Raw genomic sequence first — 23,261 nt, 5'->3', positions numbered from 1 at the left:
TTGCATGCAATGCACTTCTTGTTTATGTAGGTAACATTAGTTCCTTCTGGGGCCTTGGATGGAGTTGAAGACTAGATAGAGTTGAAATTTTCTTTAATTAGGAAAGGAAGTAAATTAGATCACTAAGATGGGATAGATGGTGGAGTTTCCCCCCTGAATTTGCTAAATACCAATAGACTGAATAGTGTAAATGTAATTCTTGATAACTTTTTATTTTACATAGTTTTATTAAGTTAAAACCTTTTATTTTTATTTAAACAGAAATGGAAAAATGTTGTAGAATATAATTTAGGATTTGTTTATGCTGTAGAATATTTGTTTAATTATGCAAAGATGTGTTGCATTCTTTTTTATTGCATTTGTTTAACTCTGTGAAGCTATATTACTTTGCCTGTCTAAAACACTTCCTGGTCTAATAAAGAGCTGAATGGCCAATATGAAGACAGAAGAAAGGATAGGCACGCATAGAGAATAATTAGAAGGAGAAAAAGAGAGGGGGGAGCAAGATAGAACAAGGAGAGGAAGACATCAGGGGCCAGTTACCCAACTACTCAGCCAGCCATGGAATAAGAGTGGAAGTAAAATATATAGAAGTAAGAAAAGGAAAAATCACAGAGGCAAAAAGTAGATGGGATAATTTAAGAAAAACTGGCAAGAAACAAGCCAAGATAAGGCCAGTCATTCATAATTCATAAGCCACCACATGTGATTTATTCGGGTGCTGTGTGGTGGACCCACCAAAGAGCAAAGAGCCTCACAGAGTGAAAGAGTGAAAAGCAACTACATTCTTTTTTATGCTTCCATTTGAGTGCTTATCTCATTCAGTTTACTTATTTGTGACAAATTAATATCTTCTTGGCTCTTTGTGGATAAGAACATTCTGTAAGTCATCTTGGTATGCTCAGAGCACTTATGCTGGCTCCTGACCTAGGGAGAACTATATCCTATAAAAGCAAAACAAAAATTTTTATTCTCAACAAATTCTTTAGAGGATCTTGAAAAGAAAAATTTGGGTTAATTGTCAAGTTCTGGGAGAGGTAGTTGTTCCATTTGTTATCAGTCTCTGCATAATGGGAAAGTGCAGGGCTTGACTCAAATCCTGGCTAGCGTAGTCTCTTAAACTGGATCATCTTAGCTAGCCACGTCAAAATTGATCTGACCAGTTTGTAGTTCAAAGCTGATCTTTAGGCAGTGTTTTTCAGCTTAGTGGTATTATTATAGTTCTGAAGGAATCATCGTTGTGGGGCCACATCCTCCTTTTGGAGACTTCAAAGGTCACTGTTAGATGTGCCTATGGTTCACTGCAGAAAACTGATACTCAAACCTGAAATCATGTACAGGAAGATAGGTGAAACTTTTTCCTAGAATTAGTTAGTACTCTATATGACCTTTAATATCACGACAAAATTTAATATATATGTACATATATATATATATATATCAGTATCACAAAAGTTATAGCTTAAGAAAAGCTGTTAAAGAGTCAATATAAAATCAAAGGATTATGAGATTAGTGGCACCGAGGAAGTAAGATGTAGAAAATGAAGTAACACTGCAGCCACGTGGCAATACAAAGATTAATACAAATGGGTTAATTTAAATGTAAGAGCTAGCTAATAGTAAGACTGCACCATTTGCCAAACATTTATAATTAATGTTAAGACTCTGAGTGGTTATTTGGCAACTAGTTGTGGTACGGAAATGTCCAGCTACAAGAATGGGTTCTGAATTCTGCTCTGGTGGTTTCTTGTTATATTTCTTTTCTTTTTTTCAACCTTGATAAACTCCGCTGCCTGAAAGTTCTGCATGAAAATTTGACTAAAAATGAGAAGCACCTGTACATCTTATGGATGGGCCACCTGCAGTGACCTGCTTATCTCCTCATGCCTAACCATCATACCCACCATATGTATTCAACATACTATCGTAAGGTCATTTTGAGCAATCTTAATTTTAAAGGCATAGTAAATCCACATTTTGCAGTAATCTAGAATAAGTAGTGTTAGTATTCAGGCGTCTGTACTGGCCTGTCCTCGAGGTCCTGACCAGGATACGCCCTCAGCTGTAGTCACTAGGAACACCTGTGCACTGTTCACTAAGTTCCCGGTTAAAAGGTGGGCCTTTCCCACCTCCTATCTCTTCCTTTCTCTCTCTTTCTGCCTGTCTCTCTGTCTCTGTCTTTCTCTCTCTCTTTTTTCTACTGCTCCTTTCCCCAAAGGCTGGTCTCCCCTCTCCCTTCCCCCTTTCCCATTCACTTTGTCCCAATAAAAAACCTGTCCACCTGAGCTCTGTCGCATGCGCTGCTTTTTTTTTTGTTAATCACAAGTAGCCTTTGAGGTTTTTATTTTTAGACCTGAATAACCATTTAGAAAGTGTCTCAGACGGTTCAAACTGCTTTTGAAAAGGTACCATAAACTGGGTAGTTTACAAATGGAAGATTTATTTCTCATCATTTCCCCCTAATTGTCAGGTTAAGACCTAAAATTAAGGCAACAGTTTTAAAAAAAACTTTCTTTTTTCGTTCCTAGACGGTGCCATTTCACAACATCCTTACATGGGAGAAAAGATGAGCAGTCGCTCCCAGAAATCCTATTGATGGTAGCCGGCCACTGTGTATTAAACATTTCCCCCGGATCTCAACTCCTTATATCATCACCAGGAGAGTAAACACTTTGCTGAGGGTGACACAGATATTTATATAGCTAGGCCCATAGGTACGTGGGGGTCCCATTCCTCTATTTGAATGCGCAGTAATCAGGGAGTGAAACTCTATGATAGGATTAGAAGGATTAAGAGGTGTGGCCTTGTTGGAGAAAGTGTGTCACTGGGGTTGGGGTTGGAGGTTTTCAAAAGCCCACAGCTGGCCCTGTGTGACCCCTCCCCAACACCCCGTGGATAAGGATGTAGCTCTATAGCTAAGGCAGGAGTGTGGGAGGACAGTCAATGTTCCTGAGATCCTACGAGTAAAGCACATAGATGGAGAGAGACTACCGGAGAACTAGAGAGAATCAGAGTCTTTTCTCTAAAAACAAGAACTTAAACTTCCTTTAAGGTCTCCCAGGGGCTCCTTTATCACCGAAATTGTTACCAGATCTCTTCCAGAACACTAACCCTCAGAACGGCAACTAGTTGCCCGGCAACCTCTCTAATGCTTCCGCGGTCTCCCTATGATTGGTTTAGAGCGGGCACTGCGCCTGACGTCACTGTGCAGCGCCGGAAGTGTCTGCTGCTCGAAGTGGCATTCCTGGGCCAAAGCTGCAGGCTGCGGAGCGGCTGGCTTTGGAGGAGAGCAGGACTGAAGCCCCGCCTGGGGCGGCGGGAGCGCGGGAGCGCGGGAGCGCGGGAGCAACGGGACCAGCGGTAGGCGCGGGCCACAGGGCGGGGTCTCGGCGTGGCGACCTTCCCAGGTTGGCGTCCCGTTGCTAGGGCCGCCAGAGGAGCTCTGGGAACTTGGCTTGGAGTATTCTAGGCTTAGAGTATTCTAACTGGGGTCTATTCGATGTGTCTCCCTAATTTTGGTTTTGTTTTTTTTCCTATAGCGGTGTCTACACACTTCCTTCTTTTCAACTTCAACAACATCCTAGAGCTAAATTAGGTGCTTGCAAGTGGGTGGATTTGATGATGGGATATTCGTGCAGATGGAAAGCAGCTTTTACTTCTTGATGAAGAAGGGAGTAAAAAAAAAAAAAAAAGAAGGGAGTGGGGTCTTCCGTTTTGGAGTTTGAAGGACCTTTGCAGATGGAACGCAGCCTCTTTAGCAGAGCACCTTTTGAACTTTTTTGTTTTTTGAATTTTCTGGATTTCTAATTAGAGAGTATAAGAATGGTGACAGACGATTAGTCTTAAACTGGGGGAGGTGGGTACGGAAACCTGGTATTTGTAAACAAAGAAAGTGTGGTTTCCTATCATTACAGGTACCCCCCTGTCCCTTTTAGATAGCTGCCCAAATGAAACCTAGGGGATTTGTATCGTTTTTGTTGTTTCTCCTTCTGCCATTGTGACCTAATGTAGGCATTCCACAGTTAGTGCGTTTCTGTATTCTGATGTTCACTTAGAATTCTGAGACAGAAACGTGGGGTGTCTTGGATAATTTTATACAAAGCGTTTTCACCTCTTCATGTCGTCTTGTCACTACTACCTCTACACCATTTAAAGAAAAAGTAGTCTAAAGGCGAAGAAAGCGTTTCCTTTTACAGACAACGTGAGTCCGAGCTTGTCAGTGGTATTCTTCTAGGTGGACATTTTTTTCGGTGGTGGCGCACACCTCACCAGCAATCGGGACGCAGAGGCCTCTGTGAGTTCGAGGCCAGCCTGGTCTACAAGAGCTAGTTCCAGGACAGGCTCCAAAACCACAGAAACCCTGTCTCGAAAACCGAAAAAAAAAATAAATAAAAACCAGGCGTATTTACTTTGCATTTTAAAATAAAGAGTAATACCTTTAGCAATTAAGAATATTTATTTTTTAAAATATTTATGTATTTTATGTATATGAGTTCTGTCATATACATCATAAACTCTTTTGTCATATATGTATACTTCTGCATGCCAGAGGAAGAGATCAAATTTTATTATAGGTGGTTGCTGGAAATTGAATACAGGACCCCGGGAAGAGCAGCCTCTGCTATTAACTACTGAGCCATCTCTGTCTACCCTTTTCATCCAGTAAGGCTTTCCCTGGCAGCTAATGGGAGCATATCCAGAAACCCACAACCAAACATTAGGGGTGCTCTGGGAGCACAACAAAGAGTCAGGGAAAGGATTGTAGGAGCCAGAGGAACACCAGGGGAACGTGGTCCCCAGAATCAGCTAAGCAGAGTTCATAAGGGCTCACAGAGACTGAAGCAGCAATCACATTAGGGTCTATGCATGTTTGTTGTGCTTGTTTAGCTTTAGGTTTTTGTGGGACTCCAAAAAGTGGGAGTGGTGGTGTCTCTGACTCTTTTGCCTGCTCTTGGGACCCTTTTCCTCCTACTGGGTTGCCTCATCCAGCCTTTATATGATTTTGTTTCTAGTCTTATTGCATCTTTTTTTTTTTTTTTTTTTTTTGCCATGTTTGGTTGATGGCCCTGGAAGGCCCATTCTTTTCTGATGGGAAATAGAGGAGCAGTGGATCTGGAGGAGAGTGGAGGTGGGGGGTGGTTTGGAACCAGAACTAGGGAGAGAGACTATGGTTGGATGGATTATGAGAGAAGAAGGAATAAATGAAACCAAAAATACCTTAAAAATAATTACTTTTGCCTGCGTGTTGTTACGTGCCTTTAAGCATTCCCAGCATTTCAGAAATGTAGGCCGGGAGCGGGAGATCTCTTAGTTCAAGGCCAACCTAGTTTACACAGCAAATTCCAGGCCACCCAGGACTATATAACAAGACCCTGTCTAAAAGTCAAATACACCAAAGTACTAATTTGTAAAGATCCTAGGGACTTGCAGACCCCGAGCCTAGTAGAGTCTATGAACTCCAGGTTCAGTGAGAAAGCCTGGTTCACAAAATGGCGAAGAGCAATAGCAGAAGATGCCCATGTCAACCTCTGTCCTCCATGACACACCTGCTTTCACACGTGAACCTCATATGTTACACACATGTGACACGAACGACATTGAATAACTAAACACCTTGGAAGCCACATTTTATAGATTCTGAAAGCTTTTCAAATGAAGGGATTTGTTGGCTTTTAAACTCATTTAAATTAGAAAGTAGGGCAGAGGAGATGGCTCAGCTGGTAAAGAATCTGGTCACCTGCAATTGTCTGAGAACTCAGGTGGTTCTGGTGGTCTGTCTGTCATCTCAGCACGTGTGGGACACAGACAGGGAATCTCTGGCCCAGGCTCACTAGCCACACTAGCCCATAAGGGAAAATCTGGGCTCAGTGAAAGAAAGACCGTGCCTCAATGTATAAGATGGAGCACTATGGAAAAAGGGTGATAACCTTGGGCCTCCACACCCGCATCTGTTTGTAACTGTTCATTTTGGTCTTGTGTGTATGGCAGATCAACTGATTCTGAAATTGGTTCATTTCATTGCAGGGGTGAAAGGGAAGCCATGCAGAAATCCGAGTACCCTGGAGGTGTGCAGTTGAGAAACAGAACAATGGGTATAGAGCTCTGCTTTTTCAAAGGGAGAGGCCGGGCTTGTTAATGATGATACATTCTCTGTTTTGTGAGGATACCAGATAGCTTCTCTTGCATATTTGTCTTTTGTACTGATCTAATTTTTCCTCCAGGTAATTATGATCAAAGGACATTCTCAAGTGCACAAATAAAACACAGGACTACAGTTCAGCGGAGCAAATCCTCCTCATTAGCTAGTTCTCCTGAGGCTGCAAGAAGGGTTCATCCGCGGCCAAGTGACAAACTCAACCCTAAAACGATCAACCCTGTGAGTACAGATTCCTCAGGCAGTACATTTTCACAAGGAATAGGCACTTATCTGATTATAGTTTAACCATTCATGGCACAGGCCTTTAGCTGATTGCAGTTGGACTCTTCTGAATGCTCTCATGGAGTTCCTTTCTGCTAGTTTTCAGCTAGCTATGTTAATTTTGTTATGCTCTGAACTGTATGTGTCAGCTTTTTAACTTTCTGTCCTGCTTCCTAATGTCAGCGAACTATATTGCATTCGATTGCTACGGGATTGATTATTCTTGTGCTTCTTTATTCACCTAGAACTCTTAACTATTCTACAAATTTGGTCCACCAGAAATCATGATAGAATCCTCTGTTTAACAGAGGCATAGTCAGTTTGGAGAAGTTACCCTGATTCTCTGACCTCTACATATCTATACTTGACTGAACAGCATGCAGGACAGACAAAGCTGGCTAAAAGTTAATGGACAGACACTCTCTGTCCTTTGCACCACTTCTATAATCCAGGAGATGCATTCAGATATTTGTTTGTATGACTTTTTCCTGATCTTTGGCTCTACCAATCCCTTGTGGCATAGAAGTGTAAAGCCAGTTTGAAGAAGTTACATACATTCCCTGATCTGTACACATATGTGCATGGTTGATAGACATGTGAAACATACAATAATGGGTAGCCAATCCCAACCCCCTTTATCCTGAATTCCTGAATTCTTTATTCGGCCCTAACCTTGAGACTCAGACTGACAGAGGAAGTGGAAAGACATTTTGCTCTGTGTAGGTTCTAGCCACCTGCAAAGCTTTGAGCCAAATTAGAGATTGACAAAAAAATAACTCTACATCTTGGTTGTGTGTGTGGTCTTTTGTTTTTTCAATCATGTGGTTGAGCAGGGATGTACACAAAATAACACACTGGGGGTTTGGAGGTCAGGTTTTAAATTTTTTTTTTTGCCTCTGATCTCTATAGGATTAAAATTGAAGGTATCAATAAATGGAGTTAGTGGTGATCTTTCTGTGTTTTAATTTCAGTTTGGTGAACAGTCACGAGCTCCCTCTGCATTTGCAGCTATCTACTCAAAAGGAGGTATTCCTTGCAGGTAAAATCAATATGATGCATAGCTTACTGGTTCAAAATAATTGCTTGAGATCAATATATTATTTAGTTTAACTTTGTTGAAAATGTATTTACTAGTGAGATTTAAATCAAGGTGACATTACCTTGACTGTTGTATTGGTATCGATCCCTGGACATTGTTGATTAAAAAATAAAAAACCTCAACTCCAATGTGTAATTACGAAGATCTGTAGTAGAACACCAAATAATTTCAGAAATTAAATTGACCTGAGTGTACACTTTTGGTACAACTAATTTAAGCATTCATAGGCTTTTGCAAATTCCTAATCAATAGGCCCTGCCTTGCTGGTAATGTAAACATTGACAGTGCAGTGGAATATTTCTTAGTAAAGTATATATGACTATTTTTGCTTCTTTTTAGATAAATTCTTGATTCCTCTTTTCATAGAATGTTTTGTTTTATCCTGTTCTTCATGGTAGAATTTTTTTTAATGTCATAGAAAATATAAGTACAGCATAAATGTTTATGTTTGATTCTGGATTTTCAAAACTGCATTTTTTTAAAACTTATCTTCAAATTTGGAGTGAAACATAAGCTGAAGAAGCTCCCTCCCCATCCCCCGAGACAGGGTTTCTCTATGTAACTACCCTGGCTATCCTGGAACTCACTCTGTAGACCAGGCTGGCCTTTAACTCGGCGTTTCACCTGCCTCTGCCTCCCAAGTGCTGAGATTAAAGGTGTGTGCCACTACCGCCTGGCTAAAGAAGCATTCTTGAGTTTATCATTACATTTTATGCTTAGATTCTGTTTTGAAGAGTTAGGGATGTAGCTCAGTTGACAGAGTGCCTCCCACCGTGCCTAAAGCCCTGAGTTCCATCTGCCAAGACTCCATAAACTTGGCATGGTCCTCTCTACCTGTAATCCCGGTACTGGCATGGGGAAGCAGGAGGAAATTCACTCATGGCTGCATAGTGGACTTGAGGTCAGCCTACTCTACATGAGAAGCTGTCTTACATACATTGAGACTGAAGCTTTGTTTTATTTTAAACTGTGGAGCTTCTTGAGTGCTTTTCACTAGAGTGGTTGAAATTTGCTGAAAATGTAAAAAGTTATTGCTTGCTGAGCCTATTGTCATTGTAACAGTGAAGAAGTCAGGCCAGAGAGCTGAGTGAAACCAAGATGTCTGGGAATGACCAATGGCCGGTTCACAGGATGGCGGTAGTGTTTGGGAGTGACCAGTGGTCAGTTCACAGCATGACGGTAGTGTTTGGGAGTGACCGATGGTCAGTTCACAGCATGACGGTAGTGTTTGGGAGTGACCGATGGTCAGTTCACAGCATGACGGTAGTGTTTGGGAGTGACCAGGGGTCAGTTCACAGCATGACGGTAGTGTTTGGGAATGACCAGGGGTCAGTTCACAGCATGACGGTAGTGTTTGGGAATGACCAGTGGTCAGTTCACAGCATGACGGTCGTGTTTGGGAGTGACCAGTGGTCAGTTCACAGCATGACGGTAGTGTTTGGGAGTGACCAGTAGTCAGTTCACAGCATGACGGTAGTGTTTGGGAGTGACCAGTGGTCGGTTCACAGCATGACGGTAGTGTTTGGGAGTGACCAGTAGTCAGTTCACAGCATGACGGTAGTGTTTGGGAGTGACCAGGGGTCAGTTCACAGCATGACAGTAGTGTTTGGGAGTGACCGATGGTCAGTTCACAGCATGACGGTAGTGTTTGGGAGTGACCAGTAGTCAGTTCACAGCATGACGGTAGTGTTTGGGAGTGACCAGGGGTCAGTTCACAGCATGACGGTAGTGTTTGGGAGTGACCAGTAGTCGGCTCACAGTGTGACAGTTGTGCTGTATTGTAAACTCATCGGTTACGGTTCACGAGTTGCTCTGGGGAACAGTGAGAGGCCTTAATTCAGGACCTCTTGTAACCTCAGAGGGGATCATTTCATCTTCCTGTTCGTAGTTTTTTTCTCTTTAAGAAGGAGTAAAATGGATTTGCCTCCATATTATTAGTGAGTGTTATCAGTGTTAGGTTAAGAAAATGTTCTCCATGAGCCTCACCTTTTCTCATTACTACCGGTTTTCATTTTCAGTAGCTTACCTACTTGTTTTAATTGTGTCAGAGAGATCAGTGTAACATGTATATCAAGATTCTGAGAGAGTGACATGCTTAAATATAAATACAATATGCATAAAAAGGTTTACAATACACAATTACTAAACAGCTTTAGAGATAATGTTGGAAAATGAAGGATTGCTTATTTGCTTTACTTTGTCCCTGTCCTTACGAGTATGGTATACACTCCTGTATATCACAAAGTAATGCTACTGCGACTCTGTTCTGGCAGGAATACTGTGTTAAAAGCTCCCTACCTATAAATGTTTGCAGGGGTTCCTGTTACAGTTTCTGACTTTTGTATTTTAGATTGGTACATGGCTCAGTAAAACACAGATTACAATGGGAATGCCCGCCTGAAATTCTTCCATTTGACCCGCTTCTAATTACTTTAGCTGAGGTAAAATATTCTAGCTCTCCTGAGTGCTAATAGAAAAAATAATTTTGGAATTTCATTGTTACTTTGTAGCTTATAAGTACATCTCACTGTATTCTTTTAAAATAAATATCAAGCAAGAGACACTAAAGTATTGGACTCTAGGCAAGTTATTGTGATTGTTATATACATATGTGCATATATGCAGGACATTTTATATACACACATACACATATTATGTAAAATGAATGGTTTGAGCAGTCTTATAAAAATGAAGTTCTAACAGGGATTTACAGATAAATGAAGTGGATGGTATGTTGTACTTAGTTCTCTTTTAGACAGAAGTCTTTTATATAAAATATCAGACCATGGTTTAGAGTAATCAAAGCTCGTGATACATTACATAGTACAGATGATTAACGTCCACAAAGTGCTTTAATTTGTAAAGTCACTAAAGGGCTTCTGCCTTTACATCTGTCTAAAGTGTTTGTTTGTTGTGTGACTGTGCCATGGGAGTCAGAGGACTTCATGGAGTTGCTTTCTTCCTTACACCGGATGGGGTCAGGGAGTAAACTCAGGTATCAGGCTTAGTTGGAATTGCCTTTACCTGGCAAGCTATCTCAGTGGCCGAGATCAGTCCTATATACCTGTGGTCCAGCAACCAGTTCATGTGTGTCTGTACTGGGTAGCAGTTTCCTTTTTTCTTCTACCTAGTAGTGGGGAAGGAATACTGACAGACCACTGTTGAGATCCATTTCAGCTTTGACTTTTCATTCTCCATCTTGAGAATGAGTAAGAGCCAGGTACTGTCAGCACAGGTACTGAAATTCTTGGGGAATGATTTACCATATTGGTGATTTTGTTTTAGAAAATATGGTAGGACAGTGGGAAGGGGACATATGACCACTGTTTGGAAGCAGATACTCAGGCCAAATTGACAAAATATTGGAAATCGGCATTGGTGACATGACTTTGCATCTGGTTACTTAAACTTGTGCCACTGATAGATCCAAGGGCATTGCTCTTCCGTTCCTCTTTGCTTTGTTTGATCTTTTTCAAAAGTCAGATGGTCAGTTTTTGTCCTGTAGTAGTGACTGGTAAGTCATGAGTGCAGACCATCCTTTTCTACGGCAGTTGGGAGGAAAGGCACTCACTATAAGTAGTGCTGTGTACAGGTTGTATTTTGAGATTGTGTCCCACTGTGAATAGTAGATAGTTCTGACACTGTCCCAGCCAATGCAGGATCTTCCTTCTAAATATCTTAGTGTATTTAAATGAGAAAGAGAGCCCTTGTATTAACTCAGCTGCTCGCATTGGGGCTCCAGAAGAGAACAGGCACTGTGCACCTTCCTGTGCTTCAGTGTTTCCTAGAAAGCAGTGGTCCCCGTGTTTGATTGCTGCCGTATCTTCTTCCATCAGCTTTTCCTTTCCCTCCACCTCTCCTCCACTTACCTGTCCTTAGTGTTCCTTTTTTATCTCCTTAGTTTTTTCGTCCCTTTTTGTTACTCTGTTGATTTTCATTTTCTTGCTCTTTTTTCTCATTCCATGTGAGGATAGAGATTTCTGTGTCATGTATCTTACATGATTTCTTGGTATAATTCAAACAATAATTGCTGAAATTGCTTACTGTGTTAGAAAGACATTAAGCAAACATGTCAGGAGTATTGAGTTTTGTGGCTGTTAACATAATCAAAAGGTAGGAATCACGTTTCTGTATTTGTATTGTCTTTGGCAGGGTCTGAGGGAGACAAAGCATCCTTATACCTTTGTGTCCAAGGAGGGCTTTAGGGAATTACTTCTGGTCAAGGGTGCTTCTGAAAAAGCTGTACCATTGCTACCTAGACTGAGCCCTGTGCTGAAGGCAGCTCTGGTAAGTCATTTACTAAACTGGACTTCATTATGCCCAGTCACATGATACGGATGGAAACTCTGATCCAAGAGAACTCAGGCTGTCCCTCCCCTCCCCCATATTGCATGCAGATCAGTGCTTTACCTGTGTGTTTCTCAGGTATGTGCAATGTCAGCCCACTGTCACTCAGAGTCATGTAGTTATGCACTTAACCCCTTTAGAGGGTGTCTCAGGGTCCTGGGAAGGAAGGAAGCTTTTGGGCAATGAGAGGCGAAAAGCACAGATTACTCTGCGCTCTATGTGCTAGATAAATCTTAGTGAGTGCTCTTAGCTGACGGAAGCTGCTCTACCTCGGATATAGCGCATTCAAGCTTTCTCCTAAACTCTCTTTGTTGAGCGATTTCTAGGATTAAATGCTTCATCCCATTCCCCCCTCCACTTTCCCCCACCCCGCCGCCTACTTTCTCCTAACCTGTCTTCCCTTTCATTTATCCTCATTCTGTCCCTTCACCTTTATTCCCTCTTGAGCCAAGGAGCATCTCATTCACATGTAAAAGCATTAATTCTGTTCTGAACGTAGAAAGTGGAATGATACACAAAGGGCCATGGGAAAGGTCCAAAAGAAAGAACCCAGGGAATCTTTCTGAGGGTTGTGTTTGCTTCAGTTCTTCCTGTTCACTGACCCCACAGGTCCATTCCGATGACGAAGTGTTTGAGAGAGGACTGAGCGCACTCGTACAGCTAAGTGCAGTCGTTGGCCCATCTCTGAATGGCCATCTGAAACTCCTGCTTACAAGTGTGAGTACTGCAGAGCAGACTAGCTGTGCACACGTCCCCACAACCGCAGGCAGGCGCTCGCCTAGCTCAAATCCAAAAAAGGACGTTTTCTTGTCTTCGTGATAGCATCCCAGGCAGAAACAACAGAATCATAGGAAAGGTTTGTTTGCTGTCAAAGTCTCCTAGGTGTCAGTCCTTCATGGCAGGAAGGATGTAGTAGCGTGGACCAGGCGACTTAGGGCAGGAAACATGATGGGCACATAGGAGGGGCTCAGGGTTCCAGTAACCTTTCTCTCACACTCAGCCCCACCTCCCACCTCCCACTTCTCAGTAATACCCACATGAAGGGTCCAACAAGGGTAAGTTGACTCCTTAGCTAGAGCCTCATGAGTCTCTCTGGAGAAACCCTTCCCTGAAGACAAACCAATGGCTTGTTTTATTTACTTGGGCATTTCTCTATCCAGTCACTATGACAGGCAGTGTTAATTTTACCCTAACCAGCAAGTGCAAATTAGACTAAGTAGCTCACAGAACAGTTTAAGTAGATAGTACCTCTCCAATATTTTCTAATGGATTACATACATAGCTGGATTTATGTTTATAATAAAAGTGCTCTGTGTCATTCTATTAAACCTTTGTTGAATGTTTTTACAATGTTTACCTGAGAGCGTGGCTTGTTTTAGCTGAAATGTCTAGGTGTTGCTCTCAGAAATACATGTATTTTATGGGAACACTGGTATTTCCCGACTCCCTCCATAGCACTGTCTCTGCTAGTGCCTGCGATTTTGTCCTCCTGCACATATGCTGTCCTTTGTAAACTGAATTCTGTGTTTCCAGCTAGGGCCTGTTTAGAGCTTAACCAGAGATCAGTAACGATCTTGTGGCTTCTAGTGTGATTCCTCCATTAGTCACTGTTACTTTTCAACAATTCCCCCTGTTGTTGGGTAACATTTGCTCTGGAGGCATAACTTTCTGTCACAACTCTCTGCATGGGCTTACATGTGACAAAATGGGAAAGTGTGTCATGCTTTTGAAAACTTAATTTTTATGTGAGATCACGTGTAGTTATGTGTCGGTTCAAAAGCATATGCATGTCTACGCATGCACGTGTGCATACACGTGAAATGTGAAATATCCAGAACCATCTCAGGTGTCATCTTCAGAAATACGGTCCACCTGTTTTACCATAGGTCTCCTATTTATTAGAGCTCACCAAGCAGGCTACATTGTTCAGGCAGTGAGTCCGAAGGAACCTTTTGCTTTCTGCATCCCCAGTGCTGGAATTACAAACATAAGCCACCATAACCAACTATTTTTTTAAATATTTATTTATTTGTTTATTATGTATACAATCTTCTGTCTGTGTATATGCCTAAAGGCCAGAAGAGGGCGCCAGACCTCTTTACAAATGGTTGTGAGCCACCATGTGGTTGCTGGGAATTGAACTCAGGACCTTTGGAAGAGCAGGCAATGCTCTTAACCACTGAGCCATCTCTCCAGCCCCCCCCCCCATACCCAACTATTTATGTGGGTCTTGGGAACTGAAGTCAGTCATTTCTTCAGCCCCAGAAATTGTGTCATTATAGCAGATGTCATAGGATAGGTAGTGCTTGAAATATCATAAATTCAACTTTTAATCAACTCACATATTGCTTTAAGTAAATTTTAGTGAAATGTTTATTAAAACACACTTTGTATTCTTAATTTAAGATGTCCTAAAAATTATTTGTGCTTATGGCAAACTTTTTTTTTTTTTATTTTGGAATTTCCCCTTTCCCCAACCTTCAAAAGCTTTCCAAGAGGCTAACGGACAAAAAATTCAAAGAACCCATCACCAGTGCCTTGCAGAAGCTGGAGCAGCATGGTGGGAGTGTAAGTAGAATGCCGCACTCATACCCATACATTGTTTCTGTGCACTGCATGTGTACCCACACATTGTTTCTGTGCTCTGCATGTGTACCCACACATTGTTTCCGTGCACTGCATGTGTACCCATACATTGTTTCTGTGCACTGCATGTGTACCCACACATTGTTTCCGTACACTGCATGTGTACCCACACATTGTTTCTGTGCACTGCACCCGTACCCACACATTGTTTCTGTGCACTGCATGTGTACCCACACATTGTTTCGGTGCACTGCATGTGTACCCACACATTGTTTCCGTACACTGCATGTGTACCCACTCATTGTTTCTGTGCACTGCATGTGTACCCACACATTGTTTCCGTACACTGCATGTGTACCCACACATTGTTTCTGTGCACTGCATGTGTACCCACACATTGTTTCCGTGCACTGCATGTGTACCCACACATTGTTTCCATACACTGCATGTGTACCCACACATTGTTTCCATACACTGCATGTGTACCCACACATTGTTTCCGTGCACTGCATGTGTACCCACACATTGTTTCTGTGCATTGTACTTGCGCTGCACCCGTACCCATACATTGTTTCTGTGCACTGCATGTGTACCCACACATTGTTTCTGTGTACTGCATGTGTACCCACACATTGTTTCTGTGCACTGCATGTGTACCCACACATTGTTTCTGTGCACTGCATGTGTACCCACACATTGTTTCTGTGCGCTGCATGTGTACCCACACATTGTTTCTGTGCACTGCATGTGTACCCACACATTGTTTCTGTGCACTGCATGTGTACCCACACATTGTTTCTGTGCGCTGCACCCGTACCCACACATTGTTTCTGTGCACTGCATGTGTACCCACACATTGTTTCCGTGCACTGCATGTGTACCCACACATTGTTTCTGTGCACTGCACCTGTACCCACACATTGTTTCTGTGCACTGCATGTGTACCCACACATTGTTTCCGTACACTGCATGTGTACCCACACATTGTTTCTGTGCACTGCACCTGTACCCACACATTGTTTCTGTGCACTGCATGTGTACCCACACATTGTTTCCGTGCACTGCATGTGTACCCACACATTGTTTCTGTGCACTGCACCTGTACCCACACATTGTTTCTGTGCACTGCATGTGTACCCACACATTGTTTCCGTACACTGCATGTGTACCCACACATTGTTTCTGTGCTCTGCACCTGTACCCACACATTGTTTCTGTGCACTGCATGTGTACCCACACATTGTTTCTGTGCTCTGCACCTGTACCCACACATTGTTTCTGTGCACTGCACCCGTACCCACACATTGTTTCTGTGCACTGCATGTGTACCCACACATTGTTTCCGTGCACTGCATGTGTACCCACACATTGTTTCTGTGCATTGTACTTGCGCTGCACCCGTACCCATACATTGTTTCTGTGCACTGCATGTGTACCCACACATTGTTTCTGTGTACTGCATGTGTACCCACACATTGTTTCTGTGCACTGCATGTGTACCCACACATTGTTTCTGTGCACTGCATGTGTACCCACACATTGTTTCTGTGCGCTGCATGTGTACCCACACATTGTTTCTGTGCACTGCATGTGTACCCACACATTGTTTCTGTGCACTGCATGTGTACCCACACATTGTTTCTGTGCGCTGCACCCGTACCCACACATTGTTTCTGTGCACTGCATGTGTACCCACACATTGTTTCCGTGCACTGCATGTGTACCCACACATTGTTTCTGTGCACTGCACCTGTACCCACACATTGTTTCTGTGCACTGCATGTGTACCCACACATTGTTTCCGTACACTGCATGTGTACCCACACATTGTTTCTGTGCACTGCACCTGTACCCACACATTGTTTCTGTGCACTGCATGTGTACCCACACATTGTTTCCGTGCACTGCATGTGTACCCACACATTGTTTCTGTGCACTGCACCTGTACCCACACATTGTTTCTGTGCACTGCATGTGTACCCACACATTGTTTCCGTACACTGCATGTGTACCCACACATTGTTTCTGTGCTCTGCACCTGTACCCACACATTGTTTCTGTGCACTGCATGTGTACCCACACATTGTTTCTGTGCTCTGCACCTGTACCCACACATTGTTTCTGTGCACTGCACCCGTACCCACACATTGTTTCTGTGCACTGCATGTGTACCCACACATTGTTTCTGTGCACTGCATGTGTACCCACACATTGTTTCTGTGCACTGCACTCGTATCCACACATTATTTCTGTGCATTGTACACGCAGGCCTGTTCAGAGGTTCAGTGTGTGGTTAGTTTATGTTAACTCATTACAGCTGCAAGGATAAATGTGAAAACATCTAGTTTTCATCTTTCACACTAAAATTTTCTGTTTTGTTGGGGCGGTATAATTTTTAAGATGATTTTTGCAGAAGCAGCCCTGGGTAAATAAAGGCCTGTGTATGTGTGTGGTGGTCCTGGGTAGATAAAGGCCTGTGTATGTGTGTGGTGGTCCTGGGTAGATAAAGGCCTGTGTATGTGTGTGGTGGTCCTGGGTAGATAAAGGCCTGTGTATGTGTGTGGTGGTCTTGGGGTCTTGACAGTGTACTCTTACTAGGTTTTCTCCCTAATCTAGTTTAATGTTTTGTTTTGATGTATGAAAAGGTCAAAGGATGACAAACCTAGCTCAACTCTCAAAAAATGCTTTTTAAAAATTGCATATTTGTTTATTTCTGTACTTGGCTGTACTATGGAGAAATCCCAGGTCCTTATGTGTGCTAACCAGGTGCTTCCTGAGCTCCCCACACTCCTGGTTCTCCATTCCCTTTCAATATGCCCTGTTTCCTTCCTCTGAGTTTTAGACTCTCCCTGTACATGGAAATGCCACTTCCACAGTAGAGCAGCACGTAGACATTCTTCAGGAGTAGCTCTGCCAGGCGGTGGTGGCACACGCCTTTATTCCCCACACTAGGAAGCAGAGGCAGGTGGAGCTCAGTGAGTTCAAGGCCAGCCTGGTCTACAAAATGAGTTCCAGGACAACCAGAATAGTTACACAGAGAAACCCCCTTTTTTTTTTTTAGAGTTGATCTGATTTTTTTCTCCCAACTTTTCAAGAGGAAGAATATGGACATATCATTATTATATGATATCTGCAAAATGAATTATATTCTCATAATTTCAAAGAAATATCAGGTAGTTAGCTTAATAATATAGAACTTTCATTTTCCATATTTTCTAAATAATTAATTAGAAGAAATGTATATGATTCTGTACAGTGTTTCGCTGGCCATGCCTTAATCAGCTAATTCTGCTAATTTTAATAATCTTTGAATTGAATATATTGTGTTTGTGATGAGCACTTCATTTATGTGAAGGAACTAAGCCTCAAAAGGGTTGTTAGAAAATGTATTTGTTTGTGTGTGTGTGTGTGTGTGTTTGATTTTAAGCAGGAGATTGGTGTTCAGGCACCGCAGACATGTGTAGAACCAGCCCCTAGCCAGACCATTGTCTCCATTTCTGATGAAGTACTTACTTATCGATTCCCTTGATCACTTAAAATCTCGATCCCAGATGTATTGTCCTTTTCTCCCTGCAAAATCCAAGTGAATGGAATGTGAATTTTAGTCCATAACTCTCCCTAGTGTTTGTCTGCCTCCAGGAGACCTTTTGAGGGATGGGTCAGGCAAAAGGGAAAGAACCATCATGGGACTTTTGTGGATGTCTGTGTTGGATTGAAAAAGTAGTTGTATTACGATGTAGATATATTTCAGAAGCCCAACATTGTTACTTGGAGCTCACCTGCAGAGGTTGTGGCCAATCCAAGGTTCTAGAGAGAGAGGGTGCCTTTGTTGTTACTCAATTTTTTTTTTAAATTTTTTTATTGATAAAAGGAGGATAAAGAAAAGAAAAAAAACAAATTTCCACCTCCTCCCACCAGCCTCCCATTTCCCTCCCCCTCCTCCCACTCTTCTCCCCCTCCTCCCACTCTTCTCCCCCTCCTCCCACCCCTCTCCCCTTCCCCCCACTCCTCTCCCCCTCCCTTTCCAGTCCAAAGAGCTGTCAGGGTTCCCTGCCCTGTGGTACGTCCTAGGTCCTCCCCCCTCCATCCATATCTAGGAAGGTGAACATCCAGACTGGCTAGGCTCCCACCAAGCCAGCACATTGCGTAGGATCAAAACCACGTGCCATTGTCCTTGGCGTCTCATCAGCCCTCATTGTTCGCCATGTTCCGAGAGTCCAGTTTTATCCCATGCTTTTTCTGGTAACAGTCCAGCTGGCCTTGGTGAGCTCCCAGTAGATCAGCTCCACTGTCTCAGTGGGTGGGTGCACTCCTCGTGGTCCCGACTTCTTTGCTCATGTTCTCACTCCTTCTGCTCCTCATTGGGACCTTGGGAGCTCAGTCCAGTTACTCAATTTTATTAGCTTTAGATATTGCTAATACTAAATTTACAGAGAAGGAGGGTTTGTGGTTACAAGGTATCTTAAATATTCCACAGTCCTCTTTACTGTTCCTTGTGTGTCCTATGTTGTATTTTAATAATAATTGCTGTCATTGCTAAAGAAAGTTTTCTAGGGGCTAGAGAAATGGTTCAGCACTTACTGCTTTTGCAGAGAACCTGGGTTCCGTTCTCTGCACCTTCGTGGTGATTCACAACCACCTGTACCTCCAGTTCGAAGGAGACAATGGGACCAGGAACTTTCCCTCATAAATGAGCTAGCTTTTTGAAATGTATTTCCTATGGTAGGATGCCTTGCTCAGCCTTGATGCAGTAGGAATGAGTCTGCATTAACTTGATATGACATGCTTTGTTGACTCCCAAGGGAGTCCTTTCCTTTTCAGTGGAGGTGGGGGGAGGAGTAGGTGAGGTGGGTAGAAGAGAGGAGGGAGGAGGGAAGGGGGAGGGAGGGGAAACTGTGGTTGGTATATAAAATAAACAAAATTTTAATAATATATGTATATATATGTATATAAAGTTTCTTCATTTCTAATGAGCCTTTTAAAAAATTTTGGGGGGCCTGGAGAGATGACCTGTTGGTTAAGAATACTCCCTGCTCTTCCAGAGGACCCAGGGTCCATTCCCAGCACACACATGGTGGCTCAGTACGGTAGAAGATCCAAAGCCCTCTTCTGGACTCTTCATACACTCCACACATGTGGTGCATGGACATATATTCAGGCAAAACACCCATACACTTTAAATAGAAATATATAAAATCTAAACACATTAAAAAGCCAAGAATGCTTAGTATAGGAGTTTGCTCTTTCCTTTGACTGTTATGGATTATAATCATGTGAAGGCTTACCTACTGGGGAAATGGAAACATTTGTTACACCAGAGACACTTTCTTATAAGGAATCGTTGCCAGTCTTAAGATGAACACATTTACAAATGTAGGATCTGGTTTTGTCCTCAGCAGCATGCTCACCTGTCTTGGGTAAAGCAAATGTCCCGCTCTTCGTTTCTCTCTGGAGTTGTGAGAACTGTGTCAAGTTCTCTGCTAAGTCCTCACGAGCACTGGACTCACTTGGTCTCCAGCAGAGCCTCACAGGTAGACTTTGCTGGTTTCCCCCTGTGATCAGGATATTGGGTGCAGCAGTAATTAACCCCCGTGTGCGAGTGGAGTGCAGAGAAGATACATTTAAACACTACCCAGACTCTGCACTGCTTCTTGGGTGCATGAAGGTTGTTATCTGTTTTATTTCCCTCAGGAAAATGCTCTCTGTTCATTCTGTAATTTTGGTTGTGCCCTTCGTATTACTTTGTTTGAATCTTGGATTCTTAAGCAACACTTGTATAGTGCCTAGCAGGGTAACTGTGTTCTAATGACATTGCTTTCTTCTGTTGTCAGGGAAGTCTTATCATCATCAAATCCAAGATCCCCACGTACTGCTCCATCTGCTGTTGAATAAAGCAATGCTGCTTCCTCAGGCACTGCTGGAGGCTGCAGTGACCCTCTCTTGAGTTTGGTTTACCCTGACTCCCAGCACCGTTTGTTGGCTAACTAGGCTCGGAGGACCATGTCCAATCCAGAGGACTCATTGTGCAAGCTGTTTGTCAACACAAAGCACAGGTGCTAGTGGAAGGCAATTAAAATACTCGTGAAAAAGTTGATCTGTGAGAGTTCCTCAACTTGGTCATCTGTGTGAATTTATGGATCATATCTATGTGCATATTTTCCAATATATTTTTACTTATAGCTCTTCTAAAGATCACTTTATAGCTGGGCACTTATTTTATATGTTGGTTTTGGCCATTTCCTGGTTTTTATATTTATCAAGAATGAAACAATTTAAGATAGCAAGTAAATGTGACTTCCCTATTAGCTAGGATGTGCAAATGTGTATTTTATAATGTGAAATGCTTGGGGGCATCTTTTCCTTCCTCAATATTCTAGTTTAGAAACCTTGTTTTAAATGTAAAAATTATATTACAAGTATATTGTTTATTACAGCTGTTAAAACTACCTAAACTTTAAGTGAATATTACTTTTACATTTTGTAGCCTGAAGATACAGATGATGTACATGTGCAGATATGCAGAAATTAAAATCTTAAAACATATGTATCCAGTGATACCCTAGTACTTATTTGTTTTTCAGTTACTTTGTTTTTGAAAACATAATTTATGGATGCAGCGCAGAGTTTCTCATGAGCTAGAAACTTCTGGATGATTCTTCAAGAAGGAGTAGAGGAAGAGAAATAGAAAATGCGAGTGAGACTTTCAATCTAACTGGCAGGAGAGAGGCTACAGGAACTTGGATAGTCAAACCAAATCAAAATCATGGCCACACATTGGAAAACATGGGGCTAGGCAGTCACTGTGTTATGTGGCAGCAGCCACATGCCTTCTAAACACTGGATAGACGATACTGTCCCCACTTCTCTCCTACAGACATCTGGTTGACCCCTCTGCAATTCTTGTTTCAGATAGCTGCACAGCTGTCCGTTGATCGAAAGCAAGCAACTGCTGAGTCACCATATACAGACCTGCCCACCTGCGACCAGGGCCTTTGCTGCCTGATCCCGGGTCCTCTCTTTCCTCAGAGCTATAGTACCTTGTCACATCCTCAGACCATGCCTACTCTAGCAGCTGCCTGACCTCAGCCTTGCTTTGGGTTTTCTCTGTAGGCAGCACTACCCAAAGAGAGTGGCAGTCTAGTTTGAATCCAGTAGTTGAACTTGCTAGAACATAAAGACCTCTAGCAGACACAATAGAGTAATAAACACTTTATTTTGCTTTTATTTTCCCGTTTGAGATAGAAAATGTGCACATTGAGTTCACACAAACACGCGATGGCAGGTTTCGGTGTACAGGTACTGTACTACTCTTAATTCCTACACTGGTGCTAGCAGGGCAGCTCTCAACATCCTATCTACACCAGAATAGATACCTGATTTATAGTTGCAGACAGTCGCAATTTTCTCCTCCCGTATCCTCTTGGTACTTGGGATATTTCTATGAAACAGGGAAGGTATGTGTCTCTATAGTACTGTTGTGGCAACTCTACAGTTTGGCTTAAGATCACTGAAATGAATCTGAATCCTTTAAGCTCTATGATGTGCTAAATCATAATGGAATTCAGATGAACTGTTCAATGTTTGTATTCATTTTCTATACAGCTTTATGTGTAACTTCCAATATGATAGAATCACTGGTGTTTTCAAAGAATATTTTACTTGATCTTCACTTCTGGTGACTTTGGGGCAGTCAAGGATTCTCTGTCCCTGAATGGCTTATAATAAACATGCTGTGAGATCATTAGGGTGTTTGGGGGTGGCTAGAATTGCCCTTTGCTGCTGTTTGGGTTACTGTCTAGGAAGCATTACTAGGTCATGGAGGACAGACATCTGGACCCTTTGCAAATCTGTAAACATCCTTGGATTGTTTGACACTTTCAATTTCTACTTCATGACACAGTACAAAACAGTCTACATAGAAGATCAAACAGGTCCAAAGTAACATGGATTATATAGAGCCTTGGCCTTAATATGGAAAAATTAATATATACTAAAATAATTTTGTTAGGTATATGCTAACATCTGACAATAAACTAAGTTTTTAGGTGTTCTTAAAAAATGCCAAAAAAAAAATGCCAAATACATTAATGTTGTTAACATTAGCAGGTGGAGAAGCCATAGAAATTGGGACTGTGTTTTTGGTCTTTTTTTAATTGCAATAATCTTTGTTTATTTTTCAGTGTTAGATAATTCGAATTAAATGAAAGTTCATTGGCTTTCTGGAAATTAAGTGCTGATGTAATTATTTTAGAAAACCATTTAAAATCCAGGACTGAATACATACAAACGAGTAGGAAAACCCACTTGTGTTTTAAAATCGCTGGCCCGTGAAAGCCTCAGGACCACGTGGCTAAGGATCAAAACTGTTCCAGATTCTGTGCCTTTTGAATAGCCTCAGAGGATGAAACGAGTTAGCACATTTCATGACCCCAGTGATGGTGCAGAGATGATGCAGATTGAAAACTGGAAAACTTAAATCTTGGGGGGGGGTTGTTTTATATTAAAACAAAGCTGTTTGCATAATCTGCTTCAGTGTGCAGCTGAGCAATCTATGCTAGAAATGGTGGCTCCAACTTGTGTGTAGAGTAGTTCACATTGGCCTCTTCAGCGGAGGATGTGCTGACACGTTAGATCACGTTTTCAAAGAGCTGCATGGAGCGCATGATGTTTTCATCCTGTACGGGAGAAAGACAAGGATTTCATCTGCAGGGTTTATAATGGAAAGGATATCCTTAAGTATGGCCTATGACCTTCTTGTGCTGCTTCGTGTTGGCCGATATATCTCTTCTTCATTCTATACAAATAACTACA

At 42.3% G+C, this 23,261-nt stretch overlaps 2 protein-coding genes across 8 annotated transcripts in view; one reads left to right on the top strand and one right to left on the bottom strand.

Moving 5' to 3' along the window:
* The first annotated feature begins 3,208 nt into the window (after nt 1–3,208).
* On the top strand, nt 3,209–21,671 carry Pacrgl (parkin coregulated like). Of its 2 annotated transcripts, none has more exons than XM_075943602.1 (9): nt 3,209–3,360; nt 6,025–6,092; nt 6,222–6,376; nt 7,390–7,457; nt 9,868–9,958; nt 11,670–11,804; nt 12,474–12,581; nt 14,352–14,432; nt 20,282–21,671. In XM_075943602.1, the coding sequence occupies exons 2-9, from the start codon at nt 6,041–6,043 to the stop codon at nt 20,336–20,338; spliced, it is 747 nt and encodes a 248-aa protein (XP_075799717.1). In that variant the 5' UTR covers nt 3,209–3,360; nt 6,025–6,040; the 3' UTR covers nt 20,339–21,671. The 2 variants fall into 2 exon arrangements, with proteins under 2 accessions (XP_075799717.1, XP_075799718.1); XM_075943603.1 differs by having other exon boundaries at nt 3,280–3,360; nt 6,025–6,065; nt 20,282–20,471.
* Nucleotides 21,645–23,261, bottom strand: part of Kcnip4 (potassium voltage-gated channel interacting protein 4) — a 1,037,063-nt gene continuing 1,035,446 nt past the window's right edge. For all 6 annotated transcript variants that reach the window (XM_075943600.1, XM_075943595.1, XM_075943599.1 and 3 more), the window contains one exon: nt 21,645–23,125. In XM_075943600.1, coding sequence (XP_075799715.1) covers nt 23,078–23,125 — 48 coding nt within the window. In that variant the 3' untranslated portion in view covers nt 21,645–23,077. The remainder of the gene's footprint in view (nt 23,126–23,261) is intronic.

Source organism: Microtus pennsylvanicus, chromosome 12 (genome assembly GCF_037038515.1).
Source record: "Microtus pennsylvanicus isolate mMicPen1 chromosome 12, mMicPen1.hap1, whole genome shotgun sequence".
Taxonomy (NCBI): Eukaryota; Metazoa; Chordata; class Mammalia; order Rodentia; family Cricetidae; genus Microtus; species Microtus pennsylvanicus.
This window is presented reverse-complemented; position numbering and strand designations above follow the sequence as displayed.